The sequence below is a fragment of the Mercenaria mercenaria genome, chromosome 4 (genome assembly GCF_021730395.1).
Source record: "Mercenaria mercenaria strain notata chromosome 4, MADL_Memer_1, whole genome shotgun sequence".
Taxonomy (NCBI): Eukaryota; Metazoa; Mollusca; class Bivalvia; order Venerida; family Veneridae; genus Mercenaria; species Mercenaria mercenaria.
This window is the reverse complement of record NC_069364.1, coordinates 16,084,537-16,110,812: the sequence shown is the minus strand read 5'-3', so window position 1 is coordinate 16,110,812 and position 26,276 is coordinate 16,084,537. Positions and strand designations below refer to the sequence as shown.

The following is a 26,276-nucleotide window of genomic DNA, read 5'->3' as shown; positions in this document are numbered from 1 at the left end:
CTACCAAACATTATGCACCGATGGCAAACTTTCTGAACCAGTCCTTATGAAATTCAGTGTTCCTCAAGGATCTGTTCTAGGCCCAAAATTCTACACGATGTACACAAAGCCAGTCGGGACCATCTGTAGAAACCATGGTCTAAACTACCATTTTTATGCAGATGACTCCCAACTTTATCTATCGTTTAAATCAGTTGACCAAGCATCAAAGGCAGCCACAATCACGCGAGTTGAACAATGCCTAAAAGAAATCATCTCATGGATGAATTCAAACATGTTAAAATTGAATGCAGACAAAACTGAAGTAATTCTTTTTTCGAGTCAAAAACAATCCAAACATGTTGAAAATCTAGAACTGAAAGTTGGCGATTCGAGCGTAAGACCATCAAAAACTGTTCGAAACCTTGGTGCTAGGCTTGATTCGAACATGCACATAGACCATCATGTTAATTTGGTGACTCGAACATGCTATGGCCAAATACGACAAATTGGTTACATTCGACCATATTTGACAACTGATGCCACCAAAACACTTATAAACTCGCTTGTTACCTCACGACTAGATTACTGCAATGCTCTTTTGTATGGCGTGCCAAAATCAACAACGAGCAAACTGCAAAATGTTCAAAACACAGCTGCACGTCTTATTACGTAAACAACCCGTTTTGAACATATAACACCAATCCTTAAAGATCTTCATTGGCTTCAAATACAAGATAGAATCAAATACAAAATTCTCATTCAAACATTCAAGGCCTTGCATGGACAGTCACCGGTGTATATGAGAGACTTACTGGAGGTTTACGTGCCAACTAGAAATCTGAGATCCCAAGTGCAGCAGCAACCCTTGTGCCACAAAAAAGTCGACTGGTTTCCTACGGTGATAGAAGTTTCAGAGTTGCCGCCGCAAAACTTTGGAATTCTCTCCCCGACAATCTCAAAAAAGATTCGTCACTAAATTCATTCAAAAGAGCTCTCAAAACACATCTTTTCAAAATTTTCTACAACACATAGATACCAACTGTAACTGTTTCTACCCATAATAAATATGCTATTGTTATTTTTGTGATACAGAACTACGGCAAGTCATTCGTCGCTGACGAAGATCTCTTTGCTGTAATTAACTAAATTGGCAATTCATCCTTTATTTCATCATGTCACATTTTAAGGGTTATGACATTCTATGTGTGTGTTTTGCAAGACTTGAGTTTCACTTGAAGTTGTTCTTATGATTGCATATGTCATGTTTTGTGAGTTTCCTACATATCTGCGATATGTCACATGTTTAATTGTAAAGCGCCCTTGAACGTATATTTCATATGACAAGGGCGCTAAACAAATCTGATATAATAATAATAATAATAATAATAATAATAATATAGACTTATATAAAAAAAACTTAAAAAATCTTCTTATCTGAAACCACAAGACCTAGGCCTTTGATATTTGGTATGTAGCATTGCCTTATGGTCCTCTACCAAAATTGTTCAAATTAAAATCCTGGGTTGAAAAGAGGCCCCACCCCGGTGGTCCCAAGTTTTACATAAACATATAGGAAAAAACTTGAAAAATCTTCTTGTCTTTGATAGGCCTTTGATATTTGGCATGTAGCATTGCTTTGTGGTTCTCTACTAAGTTTGTTCAAATTATGTTCCTGGGGTGAAAAGAGGCCTCGCCCCGGGGGTACCAAATTTTACATAAGACTTATACAGGAAAAACATTAAAAGATCTTTTGTTCTGAAACTCCAAGGCCTAGGCTTTTGATATTTGGTATGTTGCATTACCTAGTGTTCCTTTACCAAGATTTTTCAAATTATGCCCCTGAGGTGAAAAGAGGCCCTGCCCAGGGGGTCCCAAGTTTTACATAGACTTACATAGGAAAAACTTTTAAAATCTTCTTGCCTGAAACTGCAAGGCCTAGGCTTTTAATATTTGGTATGTTGCATTGCCTAATGGTCCTCTACCATAATTGTTCAAATTATGCCACTTGGGCGAAAGGAGGCCCTGCCCCGGGGGCCCCAAATTTTACATAGACTTAAATAGGAAAAAAATCTTTTTGTCTGAAAGTTCAAAGCTTAAGCCTTTGATATTTGGTTTGTAGCATTGCCTAGTAGTTCTCTAACAAGATTGTTCCGATTATGCCCCTGAGGTGAAAAGAGGCCCGCCACGGGGGTCACTTGTATATGAGTTATATAGGAAAAAGTACTTCAAAAATTATCTGATTATATTTCCTAGATTGTTTAATTATAATTACCTGATGACTCCAAGTAATTAGGGGTCACTTGACTTTGACCTTGACCTACTGACCTACTTTCTTGTTTTTTAAGATACAAAATTGAAATTTGGTTGACATGTACAGTTTTGACTGTTGTTGTTTTAAGTAATATAGCGGAAGTTGTTACGTGACTATTATGCAAATGACATGATAAAACATAGGTCACCTAGGATTTCAAGAACCTAACTTAATCTCGAGAGTGTCCCCTAATTAGAGCGGATCATAAAATTTACTGAAGCATATGAGATGGCTTTGATGTGACATTCGTTTATGCCTACGGTCATCAATGCCATAATAGGAACATTCTCGGATTAATAAATCACGTGGTGGAGCTGTTCTGTGCAATATCACGAACTGTAAATCTAAATAAAGAATTGTTTCACTTGATATCTAGTATGTTAAAATCTATAAGAATGTATTCTGGAATAATGGCCATTTCCTTTTAAAAACGATGAAAGCGTAGTTACAAGAAATCTAAATTCGTAAGATATGAATCAAATCAAGGACTATAACTATATACTGAAGGAAAATACCTAATATAAATTTCTACTTTTTATCCCTTATGTTTACATGCTGGGTCATTTTCATATCGAAAAATGTATCGTGCGCAGAAGTCATTACCCGTGAATTAATAGAAAATTATGATAGACTTGAATTCCGCAAAGAATAGAACATCGTTTAACAACATATAAAGAATGTCAGTGCAGACACCCCTCCCCCTACCCGCCCTCTCTATTAAATCTGACCGCTACATTCACAATCAGAACCACTTTGATAATGCCAAATAAAAACTTTCAAATTCAAAGAATTGATAGAAATAAAAAATAACAATTTTAAGATCATTATTTTTTGAATACGGAATGAATAGATCCCAATTTGAGTACAATTGGATACAAAATCAAAGGCTGAACTTTGTAGATTGAACATTTTATTTTAAACTTCGAGTTTGATCATATTACAAGTTTCATGTAAGGTAGTTGCGACAGGTGGAAAGTTCTGTGAGATCATGTTAGGAAATAAAACAAAAACTTTATAATTACTTTATTTTATTTTTCTTAACCTAAATTTGTCGAGATCAAAATTGCTTTAAAATAGTTTATTAATCCAAATCATCAATGATAATGCTCATAATAAATAAAAGTATATCAGCTGTGGGTTTTCAAAGATCTACATACATTTTCCTCTGTCTTGCAGTGGATATTTACTATATATTTAACACAAACTAATTATTGATCCAATAGATTGAAAAACAATATAACTCTAACGTAATTTATATTGTGCGGTCATGTCTTTTTGCCCTACGTAGAGTGCGCCTGCGCGAAAATTGTTTCCCCTTGCTAAGAAAATAGCTCTCTGTAAAATGGTCTATATGGATAAGAGGCATTTTAAGACACTGAAATGTCATTTTGAGTATCACATTCACTGCTGGATGGTTCTTCAAACAAAATTCTTTGTGCCTCTTCCTCCGACAGTTCGTCGACTACACAATGTAGTTGTGATTTGGATTTCAAGAAAGACACTCTGTTGTACGCATGCTCTTTGAACTCAAAAAGTCTCAGCTCAGTCGTAAGGTCATGACCTACTTGCGCATGCTCAAGGGCGCGCACGAAATTTCCCCGTCTAAACTGATAATCGCATTTAGCTAAACGAAAATGCATATCAAGAATTCTTGAGATTGCAATATCCGAGTCTTCCAAATGATTCAGGTACTGACCGGCCGTATGAATGTCGTCTGCGGGTGGGGTTAGAGAGTTCATCGTAAGTCCATTGTCTCCACAACGCAGCAATAGTATTGCTAATCGACACAGAGCGTATCCGAAACCAAATGGTCCATCCTTCCCGCCGTCTCTTTTAAAATTCGCCATTGACCTCTGGAAGCTTGTTTTTGCGCTTTTAAACAGATGCTCGTAGACCTGACAAGCGTTTGGACTCCGTAGATTTAGACATGAGAGTTGAGTAGTTTTGTTTCGAGCATCGTTGACGTACAGCCAGCCGGCTGCTCTTCCAGTGCATCCAACAGGGTCAGTTTCAAGAATCATCAAAGCTTCGTCTAGAGTGGTTTGAAACTTTTCAAACTTCTTCCGGGTGATATACTTTCGTGTTTTTGCTGTGAAAAGTTCGAGCATGAAGTAGCGAGGGTTAGTCGTTTTAGGTACGAGAGCCATTGTGGAATCGATACGAGATTTTGCAGAATCAAAATTTGTTTGAAACAAATCCCTGCTTATCTGGAGGTAACCAATTATGCACATGAGGTCATAGTTACTAGGAAATCGGGATTGAAGCTTGTCAGATGTTTCTTCGAATTTTGAAAACTCTCCCTGATTTATTAGCGTGCTCAAGTAGTTGAACGCCATGGTCAGTCGTGTGCTTAGCTTTTGGCTATGAATAGTTGTAATCTGTTTCGGTACTATCTCCCCTCGACCATTTGTTTTACTATCATGTTCTTTGTGCGAAACGTCCATCAACTTTGGAATATCTTTCGCCAGCGGTCTTTTCTTGTGTTTTCTTTTCCTATAGACAGATTTCGAGTTTCGAAATTTAGTTTTTTCTTCCGCTTGGATTTTTGTTGCAACCGCAACAGGAGAATGAAAACTGGACGATGCAGGGATTTCAAACGACATGTTTAAAGAACTTTCATTCAAATTGTCTTTTTTACAGGAAGAGTTTGTAGTGTCAAAAAGACGTTGTCCTCCGGATGCAACGGCAAAAGTGCCATCTACAGTGTTAGTTCTATCGCTCCACTGTATTTCGTATCTATGATTGATTACTTCACTTTTTACAACTGTATCATCATTAATATCTGCTGTTATTTTAAGATCAGTCATGTATTTATCATTAGCATGGATGTTGGAATCAATAAGCGTATTTGAATATTCTTTTCCCCCATTTCTACTATTATTTACACAAGGGTCTGCTTTCCCACAAAGTTGAATATCAGACGTAACATTTACTGTCCCTTTAATGTTGTCCGCAGAATTCCGTACTGTTTTTTCAACAAGCGGTGTTGCTTTTAATGAAGCTTGTGCATCACTCACGACATCAGCATTGCTTTTTTGTTTTCTAATGTTCGGAGCGGTTTGACTTCTGGAGGATTGTGTCATTGGTTGATTATCATCGGTACCATTTTCTATTTTGTCCACAATGTAGGAATATTTCTTCATTAGTGACAGTTTCAAGCTTTCTACCACGCTGGTACCTTGTACACTTAGTAAAATTTTGAACAGCGTTTCACACCGACATCTCCGCGTGTTATCGGCTACTATATCGCCAATATCGTCTGCTGTAATCACGTGATCTTTGAACAGTTGATCGATCACGTCAGAAGATTCGATATTATCCAGCAAGAGACAACAATGCATCGTCATTATTCTGAGCAGACTTCTGTTTATATCTGTTCTTTCATTATATACCTTTTGAAGAAATGTCCAACATCTCTGACATGCTTTGGTATCAGTCCGTCTCTGACTGGAAAGGTCACTGTCAGTTTTGACGTCTGTATTTTGGTGAATCTCGTTGCATTCACTGCATAATTGGTCGGCTAGAAATTCGTACTGTCCAACTTCTAGTGCTTTCTTGAATGACCCATAAGCAACTGGTCCTCTTGTTGGTAGAATAGATAGAAGCAAATGACAACGTTCTTTCCTTGTCTTAGCAGACGACACAAGCTCAATGTCATTTTCAGTAAGAACTCCATCTTCATACAATGTATCAAGAACTTTTCCTTTTGGTTCAAGGTCACTCACTATCTTCACACGGTTTTCTCGTAATTGTTTATTCTGGTTTTCGTTCATCTTTAATGACTTTATACTTTTCCTTTGAAATATTCACATACTGTATTTACTAGTCCAGTGAAATCTGGAAAAAAATGTAAAAGTATAGCGACTATTAGGACATATAAGTTCACGTGAATTTAATGTGTTCAAAGTGTTTGAAAAACAGCTTTGACAACACTAGTGTAAAAGAAATTCATATATAGTAATTGCTGATTACTAGTAACATAAATGTACATTGACATTACATTATGCAAATTAAGATTCTTACCTATAGTTTAACGAAGAATGTCCCCTATATTGAAAAAACATGAAAATGCTTGTATATCAAAACGTAAATATGATGTTATTAGGAAAAACCTATAGTTTCGCGTACATACAGGAAAATATTAGAAAAGCTAAAAATAGCTACTATTTTAAAATAACCCTGTTTAATACTTGTAATGCATGACATGCATTTTACGATACCTATTGTTCGTAAGTATTGACTGGCACTCAATAATGTTCGCCAGTATTTACGGGCGTTTTCGTTATTTTACGCAATATTTGTATCGTGAAAATATCTATATCACTTAAGGTAACTTGACGTTGACAACCAAGATGGCATCACGAAATTGGGGTTGGTCACATTATTTACTCATATAGGCGATATCCTGCTACAGAGGTCTAAAGATGCATTTTAATAATTTAATACACACATATACAATTGTAAACATGCATTTAATTTATAAAATTATAAAATCAAATGTTCTGAAACTCATCATGAAAACTAGTCAATTGTTGTGCAAATTTTGCAAAAAAGTTATGTATCCAAACTGAAAATAATTTATATCCTCATATCTTTGAATATGTCCTTGAGGTGCTCCACCTATCAACAAAAGAACTTATCCTCTTAGTTTTATGCTATTTGCTCTGTAATTTTGTATATAAATTATAAATTTCAATATTTTGTTGCAAATAAATTCAGTAACAAGGGGCTATGCAATTCCAAAAATATGTTTATCGTAAAACTCACCCAGTCCTATAAACGGAAAGTGAACCCAAACATAGCCGATTTTGGGTATATTACATTGTGTTTTATTTCCCTTGCATGTTCAAATGCAGAAATCCTCATCAAACTGGCTCTATATTGTTTGGGAGGCAACAGAAAATCAAGAATATATACTTATCAATTACATTAAACATACATTAATTTAGTATGGCCTAAGACCCACACTTTCCATGTGATTTCCATGCAAGTCAGTGAAGTTTTGAAATTGAGGGTTATTCAAACAGTAGCAAGCACATTTGAACTAGTACACAGATTGAAAAGATTGTAAACGTTTTATTAAATTAAAATACAAACAATGTAGAATTACTAAGAAATGAACACAGCACTCAAAACTCTAAATATGTGAGGATGTAAAGTCTCAGAAATAAGAATAAAAAATACTTACATGTACTTGGAACTTTTTTAATGACCCCATTACACCAGGCAGGTTTCAACTTTTTAGGGTGTCAAATATAGAAATTTATAATTTACCAACGAAATTCCAGAGCAAATAGCATAAAACTCAATACATAAGTTCTTTTGTTCATAGGTGGAGCACCTCAAGGACATATTCAAAGATAGGAGGATATAAATTATTTTCAGTTTGGATATATAACTTTTCTGCAAAATGTGCACAAAAAATGACTAGTTTTCATGATGAGTTTCAGAACATTTGATATTATAATTTTATAAATTAAATGCATTTTTACAATTGTATATGTGTGTATTAATGATTAAAATGCATCTTTAGACCTCTGTAGCAGCATATCGTCTATAGGAGGAAAAAAAATGTGAACAACCCAAATTTCGTGACGCCATCTTGGTTGTCCTTGTCAAGTTACCTTAAGTAACAGTTTACCGGAGACACGGGGGGCGTAGTGGTAAGATGACTTCCACGCACGTTACCACGGGTTCGAATTTTCTTAGATCATTTCTTAATGTAATGTTGTGGATACCTGTTTTATTTTTACATTAGTTTATGCATCATTTTTTATGAATTTTGATTGTTTTCTCTTGTAGTATTTATTTTCTGGAACGCTGGTGACAGGTAATTAGTCTTTTCATTTAAGATAGTTTCAAAACAATTTTATTACTGAGACACATTTTTACAACGGGTAAATATGAAAACATTTAATAAATGAACAAAAAAAACAAAAAACATGCTACGTTTGATCAAATAACTGGTAAGTCCGCATATAAAATGTTTGGGGAAAAAGATATGGTCAGACGTAGGACTCGAACCCACAACCCTGACATTGGTAGCTATAGACCTTTTTACACAAACTATTGGTTGCTATGCTATTTCACGGATGTTTTGATTTTAACGCACAGGCGCTCTTTACGTGTGGCAAAAGAATGCTCAACGATAAGAAAACCTAGCTAAAATTATTATTATATTACGAATTGTTTTGCCACTATAAAGATGATTATAGTCAAGTTATTTATTATACAGTATGCTTTGATTTAAGACATGTATGTTATTAATTATATCTTACCTGAATATCCTGCCTTATTATTATTTGCGTCAGAAAAGAACAATCATTTCTAGTCATCATACAAATATAAAACTTGTTCCTTACATATTTTCTTTCATTTTGTCCATGTCACTGAAGTTGCTGTTTTGAGTAATATATCGGAAATTATTACGTAACTATTATGCAAATGACATGATAAAACATAGGTCACCTAGGTAATCAAGACCCTAACTTACACGAATATACTTCGGAACTCTAATGGACATTTCCTTTTATAACGATGAAAGTGTAGTTATGAAAAATCTAAATTCGTAAGATATGTATCAAATCAAGGATAATAACTACATACTGAAGGAAAATACCTTATATAAATTTCTTATTTTTTTATCTCTGATGTTTACATGCTGGATCATTTTCATATCAAAAATGTATCGTGTGCACATATTACCCGTAAATTAATAGAAAATTATGATAAACTTGAATTCCGCAAAGAATAGGAACAGATAAAGAATGTAAATAGAACACCTCTCCCCACTACCCGCCCTTCTCCCTCTCTCTGTTAAATCTGACCGCTGCATTCACCATCCGAACCACTTTGATATTGCGAAAATAAAAACTTTCAAATTCAAAGAATCGATAGAAATGAAAAATAACAGTTAGATGATTATTATTTTTTGAATACGGAATGAATTGATCCCCATTTGGGTATAATAGGATATAAAATCAAAGGCTGAACTTTGTTAAATGAACATTTTATTTTAAACTTCATTTGTTACAGTATATCAGCTGTGGGTTTACAAAAATCAACATATATTTACCCTTGTCTTGCGGTGTATATTAACTATAAAACAAACTAAGTATTGAAATGCAATATAACTTAAAAGTAATCTATATTGTCCGGTCATGTCTTTTTGCCCTACATAGAGTGCGCATGCGCGAGAATTGTCTCGCGTTGCTAAGGAAATAGCTCTCTGTAAAAAGGTCCATAGAGAAACTTTTATTTGCGTTATTGAATTCCTCATTACTTCGGTGAACATGATGTTCATTTTAAAAAATCATCTCCTGGATCTGGTTGAGGAATATAACTGTTATTTAATATTTTTCAGAAATAAAATATATTTACCCAAAAGAGTTACAACTTAACAAGGCTAATACTTCAGATTTAGAGGCGTCTTTTTTGGATTTAAATTTAACAATTATGAATAATAATCTAGAAACGAAAATATATAATAAAAGGGACGATTTTAATTTTGAAATTGTCAACTTCCCCCATCTTGATGGAGATGTCCCTCGAGCAACATCATACGGCGTCTATATTTCACAACTTATTCGTTTTGCAATGATAGAAATCTTCATATCACCAAGAAATTGTTACAACAGGGTTACCGTTATCATAAGCTACGGAAAGCTGTTTGTAAATTTTACTACAGATAGTCGGAACTGTTAGAAAAATATAATACGAACCTAAAAACACTTTTAAAACTTGGACTTACACACCCGGAATACTATGGAGATGTAGTTTATAAAATTCGGGAAATTAAACATAGCCCTTATTTTGATCAGATATTTGTAAAATCGGTTAAAAAGTTTATCAAAAGAGGATACGATGTGAAAATTGTAAATCACAGTGCATGTTTAGTGACTGACCCCTCTACAGTTAATTGCTACGCTTTCCTGTTTGATGATGCGATGACTAATAAAGTGTAAGACTCCATGATGCTTTTCTCCTAAATCCTACATACAACGGACGGAGGGAGTTGATTTTTGTCTTACAGTTTTCTTAGTCGTGCCCTCAAAAGTTAGGTTCTTGTTGCTCTGACTTCAGACAAGTTGTTGAGTACATTGGTGTAATTATACCTTAGATTTACCTTAATTTTATGTTTTATTTTATCTGTTATTTTTGCACTAATGATAGAGCCTTTCTCAGCGGGGATTTTATTTACAGTGCGAGGTTGGCATGCCCTAAACGCGCTCAAACCCCCAGTTTCCTTTATATAGGTTACTGACCGTTCCAAGACGGTGTCCCTAATTTCAACTGGTTTTTTGTCTGTCTTGTATTGTCTGTTACGTATGTTTTCTTGTTTGTTGTAAGCGTTTTCCCCACCTCCTAACTGCCCCTGTTGCTCCCTTCTTTCCCCTTGCAATTACGCTACTTTTTGCCTCCCCTCCCCCTTTATGTAAGTTTTCGTTGCTCCCCTTTGTTTTTGCTGCCGGAATCCTAAGATGGTATACGATCTGTATTTTCCTACTTGTGTGGGTGCGTTTGTATGCTTGTGAGTCTAAAACGGTGCTCTTCTGTTTTCTTATTTGTTGCTTGTTCGTTTTTTATGTTACTTAGTTGGGTGTGGCTGTGTGCTTATCTTTGGTACATGAGTGTTTGTGCTATTGCGGTTTACGTTGTAGTATGACTGTTATTAAGGAACGTGACTTTCCCTTTGCTTATGCGTCCTTGTTCTACTTTCACCTTCGGGTTCCCTGATTCCCTCCCCCCCCCCCCCCCCGACGGCCCCATCTTGCCCCTTACCATTTCCTTCCCCCCCCCACCTTCTATATTCAGCATAAATTAATATGTACTTGTTGGATGTTTGAAGCAACCCGTCTGAAATATTTTTCCATTACAGATTCTGTTTGTTGTGGGCCTACTTTGCAAATGCGTGGCTCTGGGGCTCTGGTTTTAGTGCTCTGTGCTTCCAAGAAGTTTACCCTTATCTATTATCTTTTAAACTTGTCTCTGGTGAGGTGTCATCAATCCAGTCTTCTCATGGTTCATGAGATGCTGAAATTTTAGAACTACTAATATTCAGTATTTTGTTTCGTTTGTAACTAATGACCTGATTCATCAACAATCTCGGGTATTATGTTCCAGCAGAACTACGGTTCAGCTTTACTACATGCCTGGATCCAAAAAATATAATTGAGCCGCACCATGAGAAAACTAACATAATGCATTTGCAGACGTATACAGCGGAAGTAAAGTATCTACTTGATGTTTATCCTGCTATCATATTTTATGAACTTTCTATTTCATTTATGCAAACAATCATGATTCCTTTGGATATTATGCCTGCTTTCTTTTTATTTGTTTCTTCTGTAATATTTTGAGCCTTCACTTTGTAAATATTTATCATAGTTTGTAATTTCATATTTTTCTTAATGTAAGATATATTTTTTTGATGTTTAACTTAATGTTACAAGTTTTAAAAATAATATATTTTAACGTACACAATAGCACATCTACCTCTGTGCTAAATATGCTGTAAGAGGATATGAATGTGTTTGCATGATATGAAACAAAGTCAGCGAAATGATACCTTGCAAATAATTCCTTAAAAATATATTTGTTTAAGAATGACAAAAAATATCTTAGTTTTCCTACCATATTTTTGTCAAAGGTACTTCTTTATAGATTTCAAGGTTTTGTTAACAACCAAGAACGAAATTCGGAGTAAATTTGTTAATTTACATTTTGTATATCAGTCGGTGTGCTAACCCTATTATCACTACACAATTGAAATAATTTGTGAAATATCTACAATGGTGAACGCAAGCACAAAATCGTGACAAAAGTGTCGGACTGTGAAAACACCAATTGATGCATACGTTACCAGTTTTTTTTTGTTTCTCTTTCATTATAGAAAAATATGCATGCATTCAAAAAAATATGTATGTGGGCATCTTTTACAGGACAGGACAGAACATCAGACAAGGGAATGCTTTAAACAATGATAAATCTCTGATAGATGATAATGGGAAACATCAACGAATGGAGAAAAATGTGTCATTGATATATGCACTGTTGTCTCTAAATCTACAGTTTTACTCTACTTTAAAGCTTGTCTTAAATGACAGTGTGCATAAACGTTATTCTGCAAGTTGAATCCCTAACACACTTATTGGCAACAAAATGGTCGAAATTTTCATATGGAATCACAAAATGCTAGAAAGAATGAATATAAAAATAAAACTTGAATAGTCATAGACCCAATGCAAGAACGCCTTTTCAAAAGTTATATCAACTGGAGAAAGGAAATGAGAAACATTGATAAACTCAAAAAATACGCATAAGGTCCAATTGCAAAAAGGATTAAATGCCAAACAAATGGTATTTCTAAAAAAAAGTCGGATCAGAACATCTTTTAAAAAAGTTCAAAATTCACAAAACAGACTTGGAAAGTTGCCACGGCCTAAAACCTAACAAATGTCTATGAAAAGTTTCCACTCTTCGTGTTGACAGTTCACTCAAGGCTTTTAAAATCGCATCATCCGTATTTCATCGGGTCAAATATTTACTATCCATTGCATTAAAGATCCCTTTGTCCACACATGTAAATATGTTGCCACTCAGAGACAATTATCGGCACATTTAGCAGCATGTAATAAGCTCTACCAAAGCAACCTGTTTCACGTATATGGCAACTTTTTCATTTTTTTTTCAACGTGTATTCAAATATTTCGATGTTCATTTATTATGATTCATTTAATCTGATCCGGTGTCGTGATTTCTACTTGAAGCGTAACCGTTGTCAGCTGTAGCCCGTGTAGCTCCTGCTGTAATTTTCGTCATACAAAATCCGCGGGCCGCATTTACATGAAAGTTGAAGTCGATTACAAATTCCTGTGAAATCCTTGAGAAAAAATCAAATTTAGGGTTATTCATTAAAATCATTTGTACCTTTCGTTCCTCTAAACAGTTTTCGTTTCTCAAAATCTTGTATTGAAACGCTATAAGTTGACAATATTAAGGTATAAGAGTATTCAATTCAATAAATCTACTTTGACACACTTTTTAGGGGGCGTAGGATCAAGTCAAAATGGGGCCAATTCATTTTTCCCTAAATAAATTTTTCTAGTCAGTTTTTACCTTCTTTCAGGACTTATTATTGATTTATTGTACAATAGTGATTTTTTTTCCACATGATAAGTGATTTCTTGCTGTACAAAGTTGAATTACCCCTTAAACAGAAGGGGGATAGTTAGACATCTTTGAAAATACTGAGTTACATGTGGTAAGAGTTCTCTATTTTGCCTTTATTCTTTTGATTACATATTGTGGAAGAAATGGAGGTAGGTTTACTTCTGCCGCAAGACTATTTGGAATGAAGTGAGGAAAATTTAAAACGGTCCCACAGAATTAGACCTTAATTTTTCAGAGTTCGAGTTAGAATTCTGTCTCATGAAATCCTTTTACTTGAGGTACCCTAAGAAAAATGGTATTCACAGTTTTATTTTGCATTTTATAATTGTTTACCAATAGTTTGACGTTTCTTTTAATAAAATTAATTGTATAATGAATTTTCTGCAGACGTTTTGGAAGGTGGCCATCACTTCAAAAATTGTCTCTACTTGAGCTTAAAGAAATACCATGAATTATACAAAATTATAAATAACGGCATGGTAGAAGTAGTTTAAATTTTGCATAAAAGTCTCTCACTGGATACATTATATTGCTGTAACATTGTTTTAAACATTTGAAATATTCACCATTTGCTAGATAGATCATACCTTAAAAACCATCCTGCTTTTTCTTCTGTATGCATGAGTCAACTAAACTATACTGATTAGGCTTCAGCTCTTTGGTTCCACGTTCGACACCAGTGGACTTATAAAATTGCATCAACGTCAAATACATTGGGGCTTTGCAACGTTTTATCAGTTGAAACATCAATGAGAATTGTTACCACAGTCTGCGTCTGAAATTGCAACAGCGCTTTTTTAGACATTGTAGCATTTTTGAGACACTGCAATTACGACCAAAGTAAGATGTTGTCCACGCTTTTATTTCATTTATTTGCGTTTTAGTACATGCTTTGGAGCTCTATTCAAACTTTGGTTTGACAAAGTTCTGGTAAGCCATGGACTTCAGGGGTGTTGAGTTGGTTTTAAGTCCCTTGGCTTGAAGCTTAATGATTGGTTAACCATTTTAGCTCATCTACTAGTATTTATGTTGGAGCGCAACCTGAGACCGTCTGAAATATCCGACTCAGAGTAATTCCTGAGGTAAGTTAGAGTTCTTTTTTGTTACTGAATGGCTATCAACTATCAGTGTCATTTGCAAACAGACAAAACTTGACAGAATACTTCGCTGGATGTTGTTTAAATGTACATTGTACAAAGATGAGCGGGATCACAATTACGGAGGGTCTGTAAAACACCAGAGGAGACGAGTGTGGACTTTGAACTTAAACCGTTTTAAATTACAGATTGAAATAGTAACAAGGGAAACAACAAATAATGCTACCGTCCACTTCCTCTAACCACGAGTTGAGCAGGACTCAACGTCTGCACACATTACAAGTACAAAAATTCATCCGCAGATCTGTATCAAATGGTGGTGTACATTGAATATTCAATGGTACACAAGTGTCATTAATTGAAAAGCGGTTATCATGATAGACGAGCACTTAACGAGAAAACAATGGGCAGACCTAGATTTAGGGATGGGATCCGATTCTATGTGACCTGCATATCCCTACCTCTTTTATGTTTATCGAAATTTCTAACGCTCCTTCGATAATTTTGCCACGGTGGGGAATCGCGTAATTTCACATGATAGTAAGCACGTAAATAATGGAGGTTCATTGAGGAAAACAAGGTTGAAAAATGACTATTGATATTACAAGATACCCTATCATATAGCCATTTTCATCAGATTATCTCATATGCTTGATGCTTTTACCAGTTTTCGGTACTTTTCGAGAACACTCGGGAAGTTTGAACCCATGAGTCGTTTCCACAATGGTAGGATGCACGGACCGGAGGACATTTTTAACATAAAACACCTACTTATATTGGTTTCAAAGTAAAGACACAATATTGTGTAAAAAGTCTACCCGCTCTTGGACTTAATGTTTTTTTTTATATTTTCTGGTCCTTGGGGGCACACTCATGTTTTACAGTAAAATTGTTCCACTTAAGCCGATGGAACATTAAATATTGACCCCGTTGAAAAATGACCCCTCTTATTCAAATTTAATGTTGAAATGTTGGTGAGGTCAATTCTCAACGTTCAAAAAGGACCTTCTGATCAAAATTTAAAGTTGAAATGTTGACTGGGTTAATTATCAACGTTGAAAAAGGACACATGGAATCTAAACTCAACAAAAAAATTAAAGGGTCAAGTATAGAGGGTCATAACAAATGTATAAACGTAAATTTATTCAGTGATATCTTTACAGTAGAATGTAAAATTACGTGTTTACTTCATTGTAGAGTATTCCTCTCTTGAAAAAAGTAAAAAAAAAAGTATCACAGTTCTCCATAAAACACAACAACCCTCAAAATTCCGTGTGTCAGACTAGGTGGGTGGGGTAACAAAAAATTAAACTAAACGTCCCACCTTATGGGTTCTTCCCTCAAATCACATTTAGTATCGTGTGTGTCCACCACGTGCATTAATCACTTCCTGGCATCTGCGGGGAAAGCTAAGAATCAACCTCCGAATGTCTGCGATGGGTATCCTGTGCCATTCTTCAATGAGCATGTTTGTTAGCTCCTCGACAGTCCTTGGTTGCCGATCGCGACCGGATATCCTGCGTTGCAGAATGTCCCAGGCATGCTCTATTGGACTGAGGTCTGGCGGCCTCGCTGGCCAGTCCATCCGCTCTATGCCCTCCTGCTCCAGGTACTGATCCACCACCCGTGCTCGGTGGGGGCGTGCATTGTCGTCCATCAGGATGAAGCCTGGACCGTAAGCTCCAGCGTAAGGGCGCACAATAGGGTCTAAGATCTCGTCCCTGTACCTAACACCGGTCAGTGCCCCGTTCCTAATGACGTATAGGTCCGTGCGCCCGTCATAGGATATGCCCTCATAGGATATGCCCGCCCATACAAGCACTGAACCCCCTCCGAATCGGTCATGCTCTGCCACACAGCAGTCCCGGAAACGTTCGTTTCTCTGGCTCCACACTCGTCTGCGCCCGTCATTGAAATCCAAATTGAATTTGGACTCGTCAGTCCACAAAACGTTGCGCAAACGTTGACGTCCAAATGACAGCTGGTCGCGGGCAAACATTAGACGACATCTTCGTTGGTGTGGGGTCAAGGGCGGTCTCACGACCGGTCTTCTAGCCCGCAGGTTTGCAGCATGAAGTCTGTTCCTGACGGTTTGAACAGAGATCCTGTACCCATACGTCTGCTCAAAGTCCCTATTTAGCGTAACGGCGGAGTCGAACCGTCGACGTCGTGCCATAAGCGATAAATGGCGGTCCTGCGCTTCAGTTGTGACCCGCAAACGACCTTGACCTGGTCTCCGCTGTACATCCCCAGTGTCCAGGTACAACTGCCACAACCTGCCGATGACGCTCTGGCTAACATTAAACTCCGTCGCAACATGACGTTGGGTCTGACCAGCTAACAGATAGCCGAGAGCACGTTGCCTTTCATTTTGAGTCAAATGGCGTCTTTGAGGCATTATTTTCGAATTTTATTCCAATATGTACTCTAGTTTTGCGCTAAAAGACAAATCTGCACTCGTTACAATGAAAACAATTGTGAAAAGAATCATTGAAGCATAGACAATAACATTACGCGAAAATCCCGTGCACGTTGAAAACCGGGTTTTTGATACCTGTCCGGTTCCCTTCATTCAACCATGACCGTGTTTGCACTTAGTGACTTGCTTTTCTTCCTTTTTAATTCTAAATGGTCTAAACATTTATTCACTATTGTTATTTTTAATATATTTGCATTTTCAAAAAAAGATTTATGATATTATACTTCTGACCCTTTAATTTTTTTTTTGAGTATATTTTCAACAGGGTCAGTATTTAATGTTACACCAGTGCTAGGGATCATTAGGGGTGTTGCACATTTCATTACCTCTCATGAACAGTCTCAGTAAAACCGAGTCTACTATTATGTTGCTTTGTTGCGTTCTATGCTTCCAAAGGTTCTTGTTACAGATTTTATTATTACTTTATACTTTGTTTTAATCGCAATAAACAAATAGTTAGGAATAAATAAATATCGAATTCTAACTTTCACATCTAGAGTGATGATGAACATGGACTTTTGTCAATCTTTGGTGATTTCTTTAATGATTGATTTTAGTTCCCCGTATCGCCTGTGTGGATAGTGTTGTTTAGAACTTTGATCTTTCATTCCCAATTCTTTCAGTCTTCTTATTCTTTTCTCGAGTTCCCTTTTCCGTTCCAATTTAGCTCAATATCAGTTTCCACTTCTTCTTTTGTTTTCAGCTGATCTATATCCTTGAAATCTGAAATAATAAATTGAAATATTGTTATAATAAACAAGAAAGAATGGTCTCAATTTGATAATAATTACCCATAACCCACTAAGATTCGTGCGAATCATTCCAGCGACGACTTTCTTTGTCTTACGTAGAGTAAATGAGGAATCAGTCTTTAGTTCGGTAAGTTGTGTGAATGAATCGTCTTCTTTTTTTCTTCATCATACCCGGATAATATAACGATGGCGAAGAAAGCAAATAAATGGCCCCTTCAATTAAGCAATGTACAGCAACGTCAAACTTGAAATGGAACAATTGATAAGTTAATAGCTTCTATATTTGCTTAAATCATAAAATTGACTGTGTTAATAAATATGAAGTTTTATTTTAAAGTTTAAGTCTATAAAAGTCTTACCTTCTTTTCATAATTATAACATTTTTTTTGTTTCTTTCCTTTAGAATATCAATTTGTGGGTGACCTGTTTTGTGACGTGGTAGCTATGTTGCTTTTGCTATTTTCGATGAGCTTCCAAACGTTCTTCCTTTGATTGTTTAGTCTAATTTTAGACACGGTGGGACTTGGCTGGATAAACCCTCAATCAAAATACTGGTTTACCAAATTTTATAACTTCTGACTCATTAAATTATCACTGTAACATACAGACAATGCCATACTGCATCGGTCAAAACCTATTGATTTCATGACCAAATTACACAATCCTATTCGAACCATGTATTTATTATCAATATAAATAAGACGGGTCAGACAGAAATATCTAAACATACTGGGTACTTTGATATAAGAGGTGATTAAGACCGTCTAAGTTAAAATAAAACTTGTATTGACTTGATCAAGTCACTGTTCAAATGGTGGTGTACATAGACTTTTCAATGATACATTAAAGTGCCATTGCACTAAACGAGAGAACAATGGGCAGAACTAGATTTAGAGAAGGGATCCGTGGTAATGTGGCCTGCATATCCCTACCTCTTTTATGCTTTTGCCACCATGGGGAATCGGGTAATTTCACATGATAGTACGCCCGAAAAAAAATGGATACCGTTTCTCTGGTTTCGTTGGGGAAAAACAAGGTATTTTGACTTGAATACATGACTGTTGCTATTGCCACATAACCTATCATATAGCCTTTATCTTCCCATTATCTCCTATGCTTGATACTGTTACCAATGTTCTGTACATTTCAAAAATACTCGGTAAGTTTGAACCATGAGTCGTTTCCACAATGGCAGGATGCACGGACCAGAGAATAACATTCTAACATTTCTTTTAATACCCTACTTGTATTTGCATTAAAATAAAGGATGCAACATTGTGTAAAAAGTTTCCCCTTGCTTGGACTTAGTGTTGTTATAGAGATCATGGAGTACACTCATTTTTACTGTAACAGAATTCCGCTTGAAACGGTGCTATGGGGCATGAGATTACATATTACAAACCGGTAAGAAAACAAAATTAGCAATGACAAACATTCTTAACAATCTGACCAAACCGTTAAAGCAAGGGAATATGTTCTCTCCATTTCTCGGACGGAAACGTGGTCTACTTTCGTTTATGACGAGCCAGTGGAAAGCGTTGTTACAAATTATTGGAAATAATCACATTATTCTGGGGATACACGTTTTGTTAATAAAATCATCAGATAATTATGACATTTACCATAAGAATATCGAACATACAATAAGAATAACGACATATACAATAACAAGACTTAGAATATGAATGACACGACACTGAATAATAATATCAAAGATACAATAACAATAACGAAATATAGAATAATAATAATGACTTTTACCATCAGAATGTCGAAAATACAGTAAGAATAACGACATATAGAAAAACAATGGTGGTAAGACTTAGGATACGAATGACATGATATTGAGTAACAATCTCAAAGATACAATAACAATAACGAAATATAGAATAATAATAATGACTTTTACCATAAGAATATCGGACATACAATAAGAATAACAACATATACAATAACAATAGCAAAATTTAGAATATGAATGACACGACATTGAATAACAATAACAGACATACAATAATAATAACATACCCATATAATTTAGCAATGTTTGACATGCCATAGTCCACCATTTATGTTCATGCATTATCTGAAAGAACATAGGCACCTATTTGTGGTATAAATAGACTATGTGCAGTCAAATACATAGAACCGATCCGTCTGCAACTCAGTCACATATTTGTTTGATTTGGAACCTGTTTCCAGTCTTCTACCTGTCACAAAAGAGTTGTCTGACAACCAAAAGAAGTTTAAAATGCTGGTAGAAAAGATTGATGATGGGACTTAACGCATCATTAAGTTTGTCACTTATTATCCTTTATTTTGATAAGGTGGATATGATGCTAACGGGTCTGTAGGTTTTGGTTTTTGTTTGTTTTTTTCTTCAACAAAGAGGTTGTCTTGTATAAAGATGGGGTAACCTCTTGCTTAAATTTTGTTGGGAATTCTCCTTTATCTACTGAACATTTTGTTTGCTATGGTAGTAATAGGAGAGGTTAGATTGAAGCTTCCGGTCTCGGTTATTTTCCGGGGAATTGCATTTTACAGTCTATGTTTTAACGCAGGTTGCATTATCTTTCTCATTTATTGCTTTAAGGTATTGGACCCCTAATAGTAATGTTTAATAAATGGCATTTATTTGGTATATTCGTAAAGTTGACCATGTTTCGCACTGTGTTGCAAATTTTGAAAAACTTTTACCGTGCCGTTTTTTGTAAATTTTGTATAATTTATGGTAAATCCTCAAGCTCAAGTAGAGACAAATTTCAATGGGATGGCCACTATCTAAAACGTTTGCAGAGAATTATTACAGCATTTATTACACTTTTGAACTTTACTTTAAGTTTTCAATTGTTTTAGTTTTAAGATATATGATCTTAGATTATCTTGTATAGTTTTATAGATAACTTTCTTTTGTAATGGGAGTTCAGAAATGATGGAAGGGGGATACCTTTTGGTACCTTCTGTTTACTTGGAGCTGGTCATCAACTTGTTTCAGTAACAATTAATGTGCCGCCCTGTAAGTGTCATCAACAACATCCAGTATGTGTGCTAGATGAAAAGGTACTTGTGAAATGTCATGATTAAATTGATTGGCATCAAAACATTTGTAACGTCTGAAAGGGACTTTCTTTTAGATACATACTGACATTGCTGTATGATAGTCAACAATATAGATGTAATGGTCAAATACTATGAATATTTTATCCAAACAATTACTAAAGCAAACTTCACTTGTGTTTCTCTTGATTCTCTGTCTTCTGCAACGGATTGAGTACATACGTTTTTGGTTCTTAGATCACTAATAGTAATGTTTACAAAATGGTCTTTGCTTGGTATATTCTGAAAGGTAACCATGTTTTGCACTATTTTGCAATTTTTAAACAACTTTTACCGTGCCGTTTTTTATAAATTTTGTATAACTTATGGTATCTCCTCAAGCTCAAGTAGAGACAAATTTCAAAGTGATAACCACTATCCAAAACGTTTGCAGAGAACTCATTTTACCATTAATTCTAATAAATAAAACATCAAACTATTGGTAAACAATTATAAAACACAAAATAAAAATGTCAATATCATTTTTTCTATGGTGCCTCAAGTAAACAGATTTAATGAGACAGAATTCATACTTCAACATTGAAAAAATAAGGTCGAATACTGAGTTTCTGCTTTAAATCTTGCTTACTCCATTTAAAAATAACTTTTGGGCAGGCGTAAAACCTACCTAAATTTCTTCCACAATATATAATCTAAGAGTGAAAGCAAAATAGAGAACTTTCACCGCGTGTAACTCAATATTTTTAAAGATGTGTAACTCTACCCCTTCTGTTTAAGTAGTAAATTCACTTTGAACACTAAGAAATCGCTTATAAGATTAATCGTTTTCCATTTTTGTACAAGAAATCAATAATAAGTCTTGAAAGAAGTAAAAACTTACTAGAAAAAAGGGGAAATAAGGAAAAAGAATTTGGTCCCAGCAGGGCTTGAACCTGCGCCCCCCCCCCCCCCTCTAAGAATTGCAGTAAAAGTAGGTTTATGGTAGGAATTGAATACTCTTCAAAAAGGAGGTTCTCTATTAGTGATCTAATACCTTAATATAATTATACAGGAGAAGTTTTGTGTTTTACATGCCATGCCTTTTGTTCTGTGTTAGAGATTCACCCCGCGGGGATTACTTTTATTTACATTGTCCCGTGACTTTGGAATATGGTGGGGGTAAGAGTGAAATTGGGTGAGCACCATAAACCGATTTAAGCCCCCAAGTGGTGTTTTGCCACTGACCGCTCCAAGGCGGTGCCCCACTGTGTTCCTTATTTTTTTTTTGTTTTGTTCTCGTGTGTTAGCTTTGTATGTGAGTGTGTGTATGTGTTGGTATGCACATCTGCGTGCTGTGGGTTTCGTTTTGAGGAGGCTGCGATTTGGAACGTGACATTGATATTTATCCCTGTTTTTCGGACATAGACGGTTGCTTGTACACATTTTGTTTTTATATGTGTTCATAACACACATACTGTATATTATTTCACTCTAGGTCTTTCCTATGCTTGAAATGCAGGTCAGACCTGGCGAAAGTCATCAATCCGCCTACATTTTGGTTTAAGCAACTAGGTTATCATCCAAAATTTGCTTTATATTTTCAAATAAATATATAACAAACATTATTTATAACTTAATAACTGATGATGGATCTTTTTTTTCCAATTTCATTTGTAAGTGAACACAATTCATCAAAATTGTCATAAAAGGAGTTATCGTGATAACCAAAGTCTGAAGTTACAGAGAAACTTTTATTTGCGTCATTAAATTCCTCATTACCTCGGTGATCTTAATGTTCATTTAACAACCAGTCTTCTGGATCTGGTTGAGGAATATAAAGTTTGTATATGGAATTACCTTCTTTATACTTGTCTCTGGTGAGGTGCCATGCATTCAATCTTCTCTCGTTTGAGGAGAAGCTGAAATCTTAGAATTACTAATATTCAGTATTGTTGTTTCGTTTGTAACTAATGACCTGAGTATGGATTCATCATCAATCTCGAGAATTATGTTCCATCAGAACCACGGATCAGCATCACTGCATAACTTGATCCAAAATACACAAAATTTTAATGTCGAAGAGACGTTCCAGACGTATACAGTGGTAGCAAAGTATCGACAGTGTGTGTGTGTGTGTGTGTGTGTGTGCGTGTGTGTGTGTGTGTTGGGGTGGGGGGGGGCTGGGGGGGGGGGGGGGGTGCGTGTGCGTGTGTGTGTGTGTTCGGGTTTAACGTCTTTTTCAACAAAAGTATCGACAGGATGTTTATCCTGCTGTCAGTACTTATGAACTTTCCATTTCATTTATGCAAACAATTATGATTCGTTTGGATATGGCGCCTGTTTTCTTTTTATTTCTTTCTTTTGAACCTTTGATATGGAGACTCATTAACCCCGATTTTCCTCTCTAAATTCTACTTTTTACGCTCTGTCCTTTATTTCTCGTTCTCCACTTAAACTGGGGACCGCCTCTTTTCATAGAATTGCGCTCTAGTATATCATTAAAGATTCCATATACACCAATGTCTCTAAATTGTCTTTGTGCAAATACAAATGTTCAGCTCTACTCAACCCGTGGCTAGGGGGCGTCGACTGTAGTATGCATTTTCTTAACTTAAGGTACGGTTATTTGTCTTGGTTCATCACTTGAAAAGTAAAAATTACTTCACATTGTCACTTACTTCTCCTGAATCTTTGTCATCAGGGATTACTATATGTAACTTTGGTTTAGATTATCATTCATGCTAGTAAGAGTTGTCTTTCTTAGGCCAAAGAGCCAATATTTTGTACCTTGATAATTTTTCATAATGACCCCGTTGGAAATAAGTAGAAATACTTTATGGGTTATCCTGTGAATTACATGTCACAAAATTTATTTATATTCATATAAAAAGTTTAGTTTATTTTTCTTTAAAATATATTTGAGATATAACATATAGCTATTTCAGTGATACAACTGAATGTTTGTTTGTAATGGTGTTTGTTCATAATGTGATATTTGTAATATTTGTAATCATGACATATATATTCACGAATACATCTATCAATAAATCAATCAATCTATCTATCTATCTATCTATCTATCTACCTGTGTTTTTTGTATATTTTGTCATTTACGTTACATATTTCTCATCAGTATAAACTGTGGCAATCTTTGTTTTCCGGCCATATTTTTGTCAAAGTTACCTTTTTTTGTTGAAAACCAAGAACGAAATTCAGGGTATTAGGTAAATATCAGTAGGTGTATTAACTTCATTATTAAAACAAAATTGAGATAATTTGTGAAAAATCTACAACGCCGTGACAAAAGTGTCGGCCATTTTTTTTTCTCTTTTATAATAAAAATATATGCACGCATTCAAAAACTGTATGTAGGCATCTTTTACAGGATAGGACATCAGACAGGGGAATGTTTTCAACAATGGCAAAACCTCTCATTGATGAGAATGGGAATGGCTGGAAAACACAACAAGTAGAGAAAAATGCATCATTGATATATGTTCTGTTGTCTTTAAATTTAAATTGAATCCCTGGCACACGTATTGGCAACAAAATGCTCGAAATTTACATTTGGGACCACAAAATGCTAGAAAGATTATAAAAAGCAAACTTGAATGGTCATAGACACAAAAATGCCTTTTCAGAAGGTATACCAACTGGAGAAACACTACGAGAAGCAAGAATAAAGTCAAGTATCAAAATAGCTGATCACCGCTGGGCATCATCAAGATCATGGAGTCTTCCGCCTGTTTCGTGAGACACAAAAAATGCATACTATCCAATTGTAAAAGGGTTAAAAACCAAGCAAAAGGTATTTCTTAAAATAGTATGATAAGAACATCTTTTTAAAAAGCTTAGATTTCACAAAACACACTAGGAAAATGTCCATGACCTAAACAAGGTTTCATCAATTTATAGGAAATACTGTTACGACTCGGGGGTGTTGCGGAGATGGGTAGGCTAAGCGTACTGTAGAACTCTGGGTAAACTTTACTCAAGTAGTCGAAAGGGCAAATAGGGTACAGCCAGGTTAATTCAGTGTACCGTAAAACTAACTAAACCAGAGAGACTATAAGACTCAGGTTAACAGTTAATGAAATTTATTCATGTTGATATATCATACTCCAGGAAATACAGGTGAAGTCAACACATTAAACAAACATATCTAACTGATATCAAATGTAATCACAAAGTCTTCTTGATAATAAATGTATTCATCTATTGATGGTTAAATTCTGCCAGTATAAGTGCAAACTTGTCAAATAAGTTTATGACTGTTCCGGCTTTCCATAGTTTACAGGTAGCGAAGCGAATTATATGAACTTTAAAATGTTTTACAAAAACAACACTGCACACTCTTAATGTACTAAAAATGCAAGATTCAATATACATCTCCTTTAAGATTAATCTACTTATGACTGATCTGGCGTTCCATAACTTGTAAATATAGACACTGTTCAGCAACAGAAATTCCTTAAGACAAATCCATTAATTGTCTTTACTTTAAATAAGGAATGAATATACATGTATGTAAATACATCTGTGCAAATAAAACTTGTAGAAATGTTACTAAATGTTGTATCAAAAGGGGCTTTTATAGACCTTTTGATTTTAATTAATATAAATTATGATTGCAGAGCAACTTTCTTACATCTATGTTCAGCATAGTGTTCATTTTAATTAAAATCTATTTAAACAAGCCAAACGTGGTTTTAGGTCTGAAAGCTTGAGCTGAAGTGATTGCAGATGGCCAAAATCGGGCCCTTTTATAGTTTTCCAGAGAAAGTGACCAAAAAAGTCACCAAAACAGTAAAAATGGGTTACTTTGGGTAAATTGACCAAATGGTTAGTGACCGACGGGTCACAGTGACCAAATGGTCACAGTGACCTTAAACGTTAAACTCTATGCTGAATACTGCCGTATCATAAAAATGGCGATTTTATGTAATATTTACATGAAAATTACATCAAAACATGCACTATTGGGTTAATTCTAGCATGTTTAAGTGATTTAAACATCTTTGAAGATGACAACGATAATTTATGTTGCTTAGTAACGGTAAATAGTCCAACAATGCAATGCGAATAAGGATGCATATATTCTGTCAGGAAATGTGACAAATTCAGAGAGTTATCATGAAAATATTGTGATTTATGCAAAATTCAGACTGTACAAAAGGATGACACTTATCTTTAACAAACAATTAAATACTGTAGATTAATTGTGCAAAGTCTATAGTGATTCACATGTAGGAAAATGTTACAAAATCTGGATTAAATGTGCACCAGCCGAAACGGATCTCTCTCGGTAAATGTAAACAGAGTTCGGATAAGATTAAAACGAACTTTTGGACTTTTGAAATGACATTAACGTCACATACATTGGGAAACAATTAATATTTTATCAGTTGAAAAACTTGTCGATTTATTTATCTCCAAATGTGTAACAA

The 26,276-nt window shown here is 35.2% G+C and overlaps 1 protein-coding gene across 1 annotated transcript; it reads right to left on the bottom strand.

Moving 5' to 3' along the window:
* Nucleotides 1–3,208: 3,208 nt before the first annotated feature.
* On the bottom strand, nt 3,209–6,409 carry LOC128556227 (uncharacterized). The gene is made up of 2 exons (XM_053540558.1): nt 6,317–6,409; nt 3,209–6,130 (listed from the first exon to the last, which is right to left on the bottom strand). The coding sequence occupies exon 2, from the start codon at nt 6,064–6,066 to the stop codon at nt 3,661–3,663; it is 2,406 nt and encodes an 801-aa protein (XP_053396533.1). The 5' UTR covers nt 6,067–6,130; nt 6,317–6,409; the 3' UTR covers nt 3,209–3,660.
* Nucleotides 6,410–26,276: the final 19,867 nt, after the last annotated feature.

Excerpts from the sequence above, each read along its gene's own strand:
- LOC128556227 (XM_053540558.1), bottom strand. The coding sequence starts at position 6,066 with ATGAACGAAAACCAGAATAAACAATTACGAGAAAACCGTGTGAAGATA.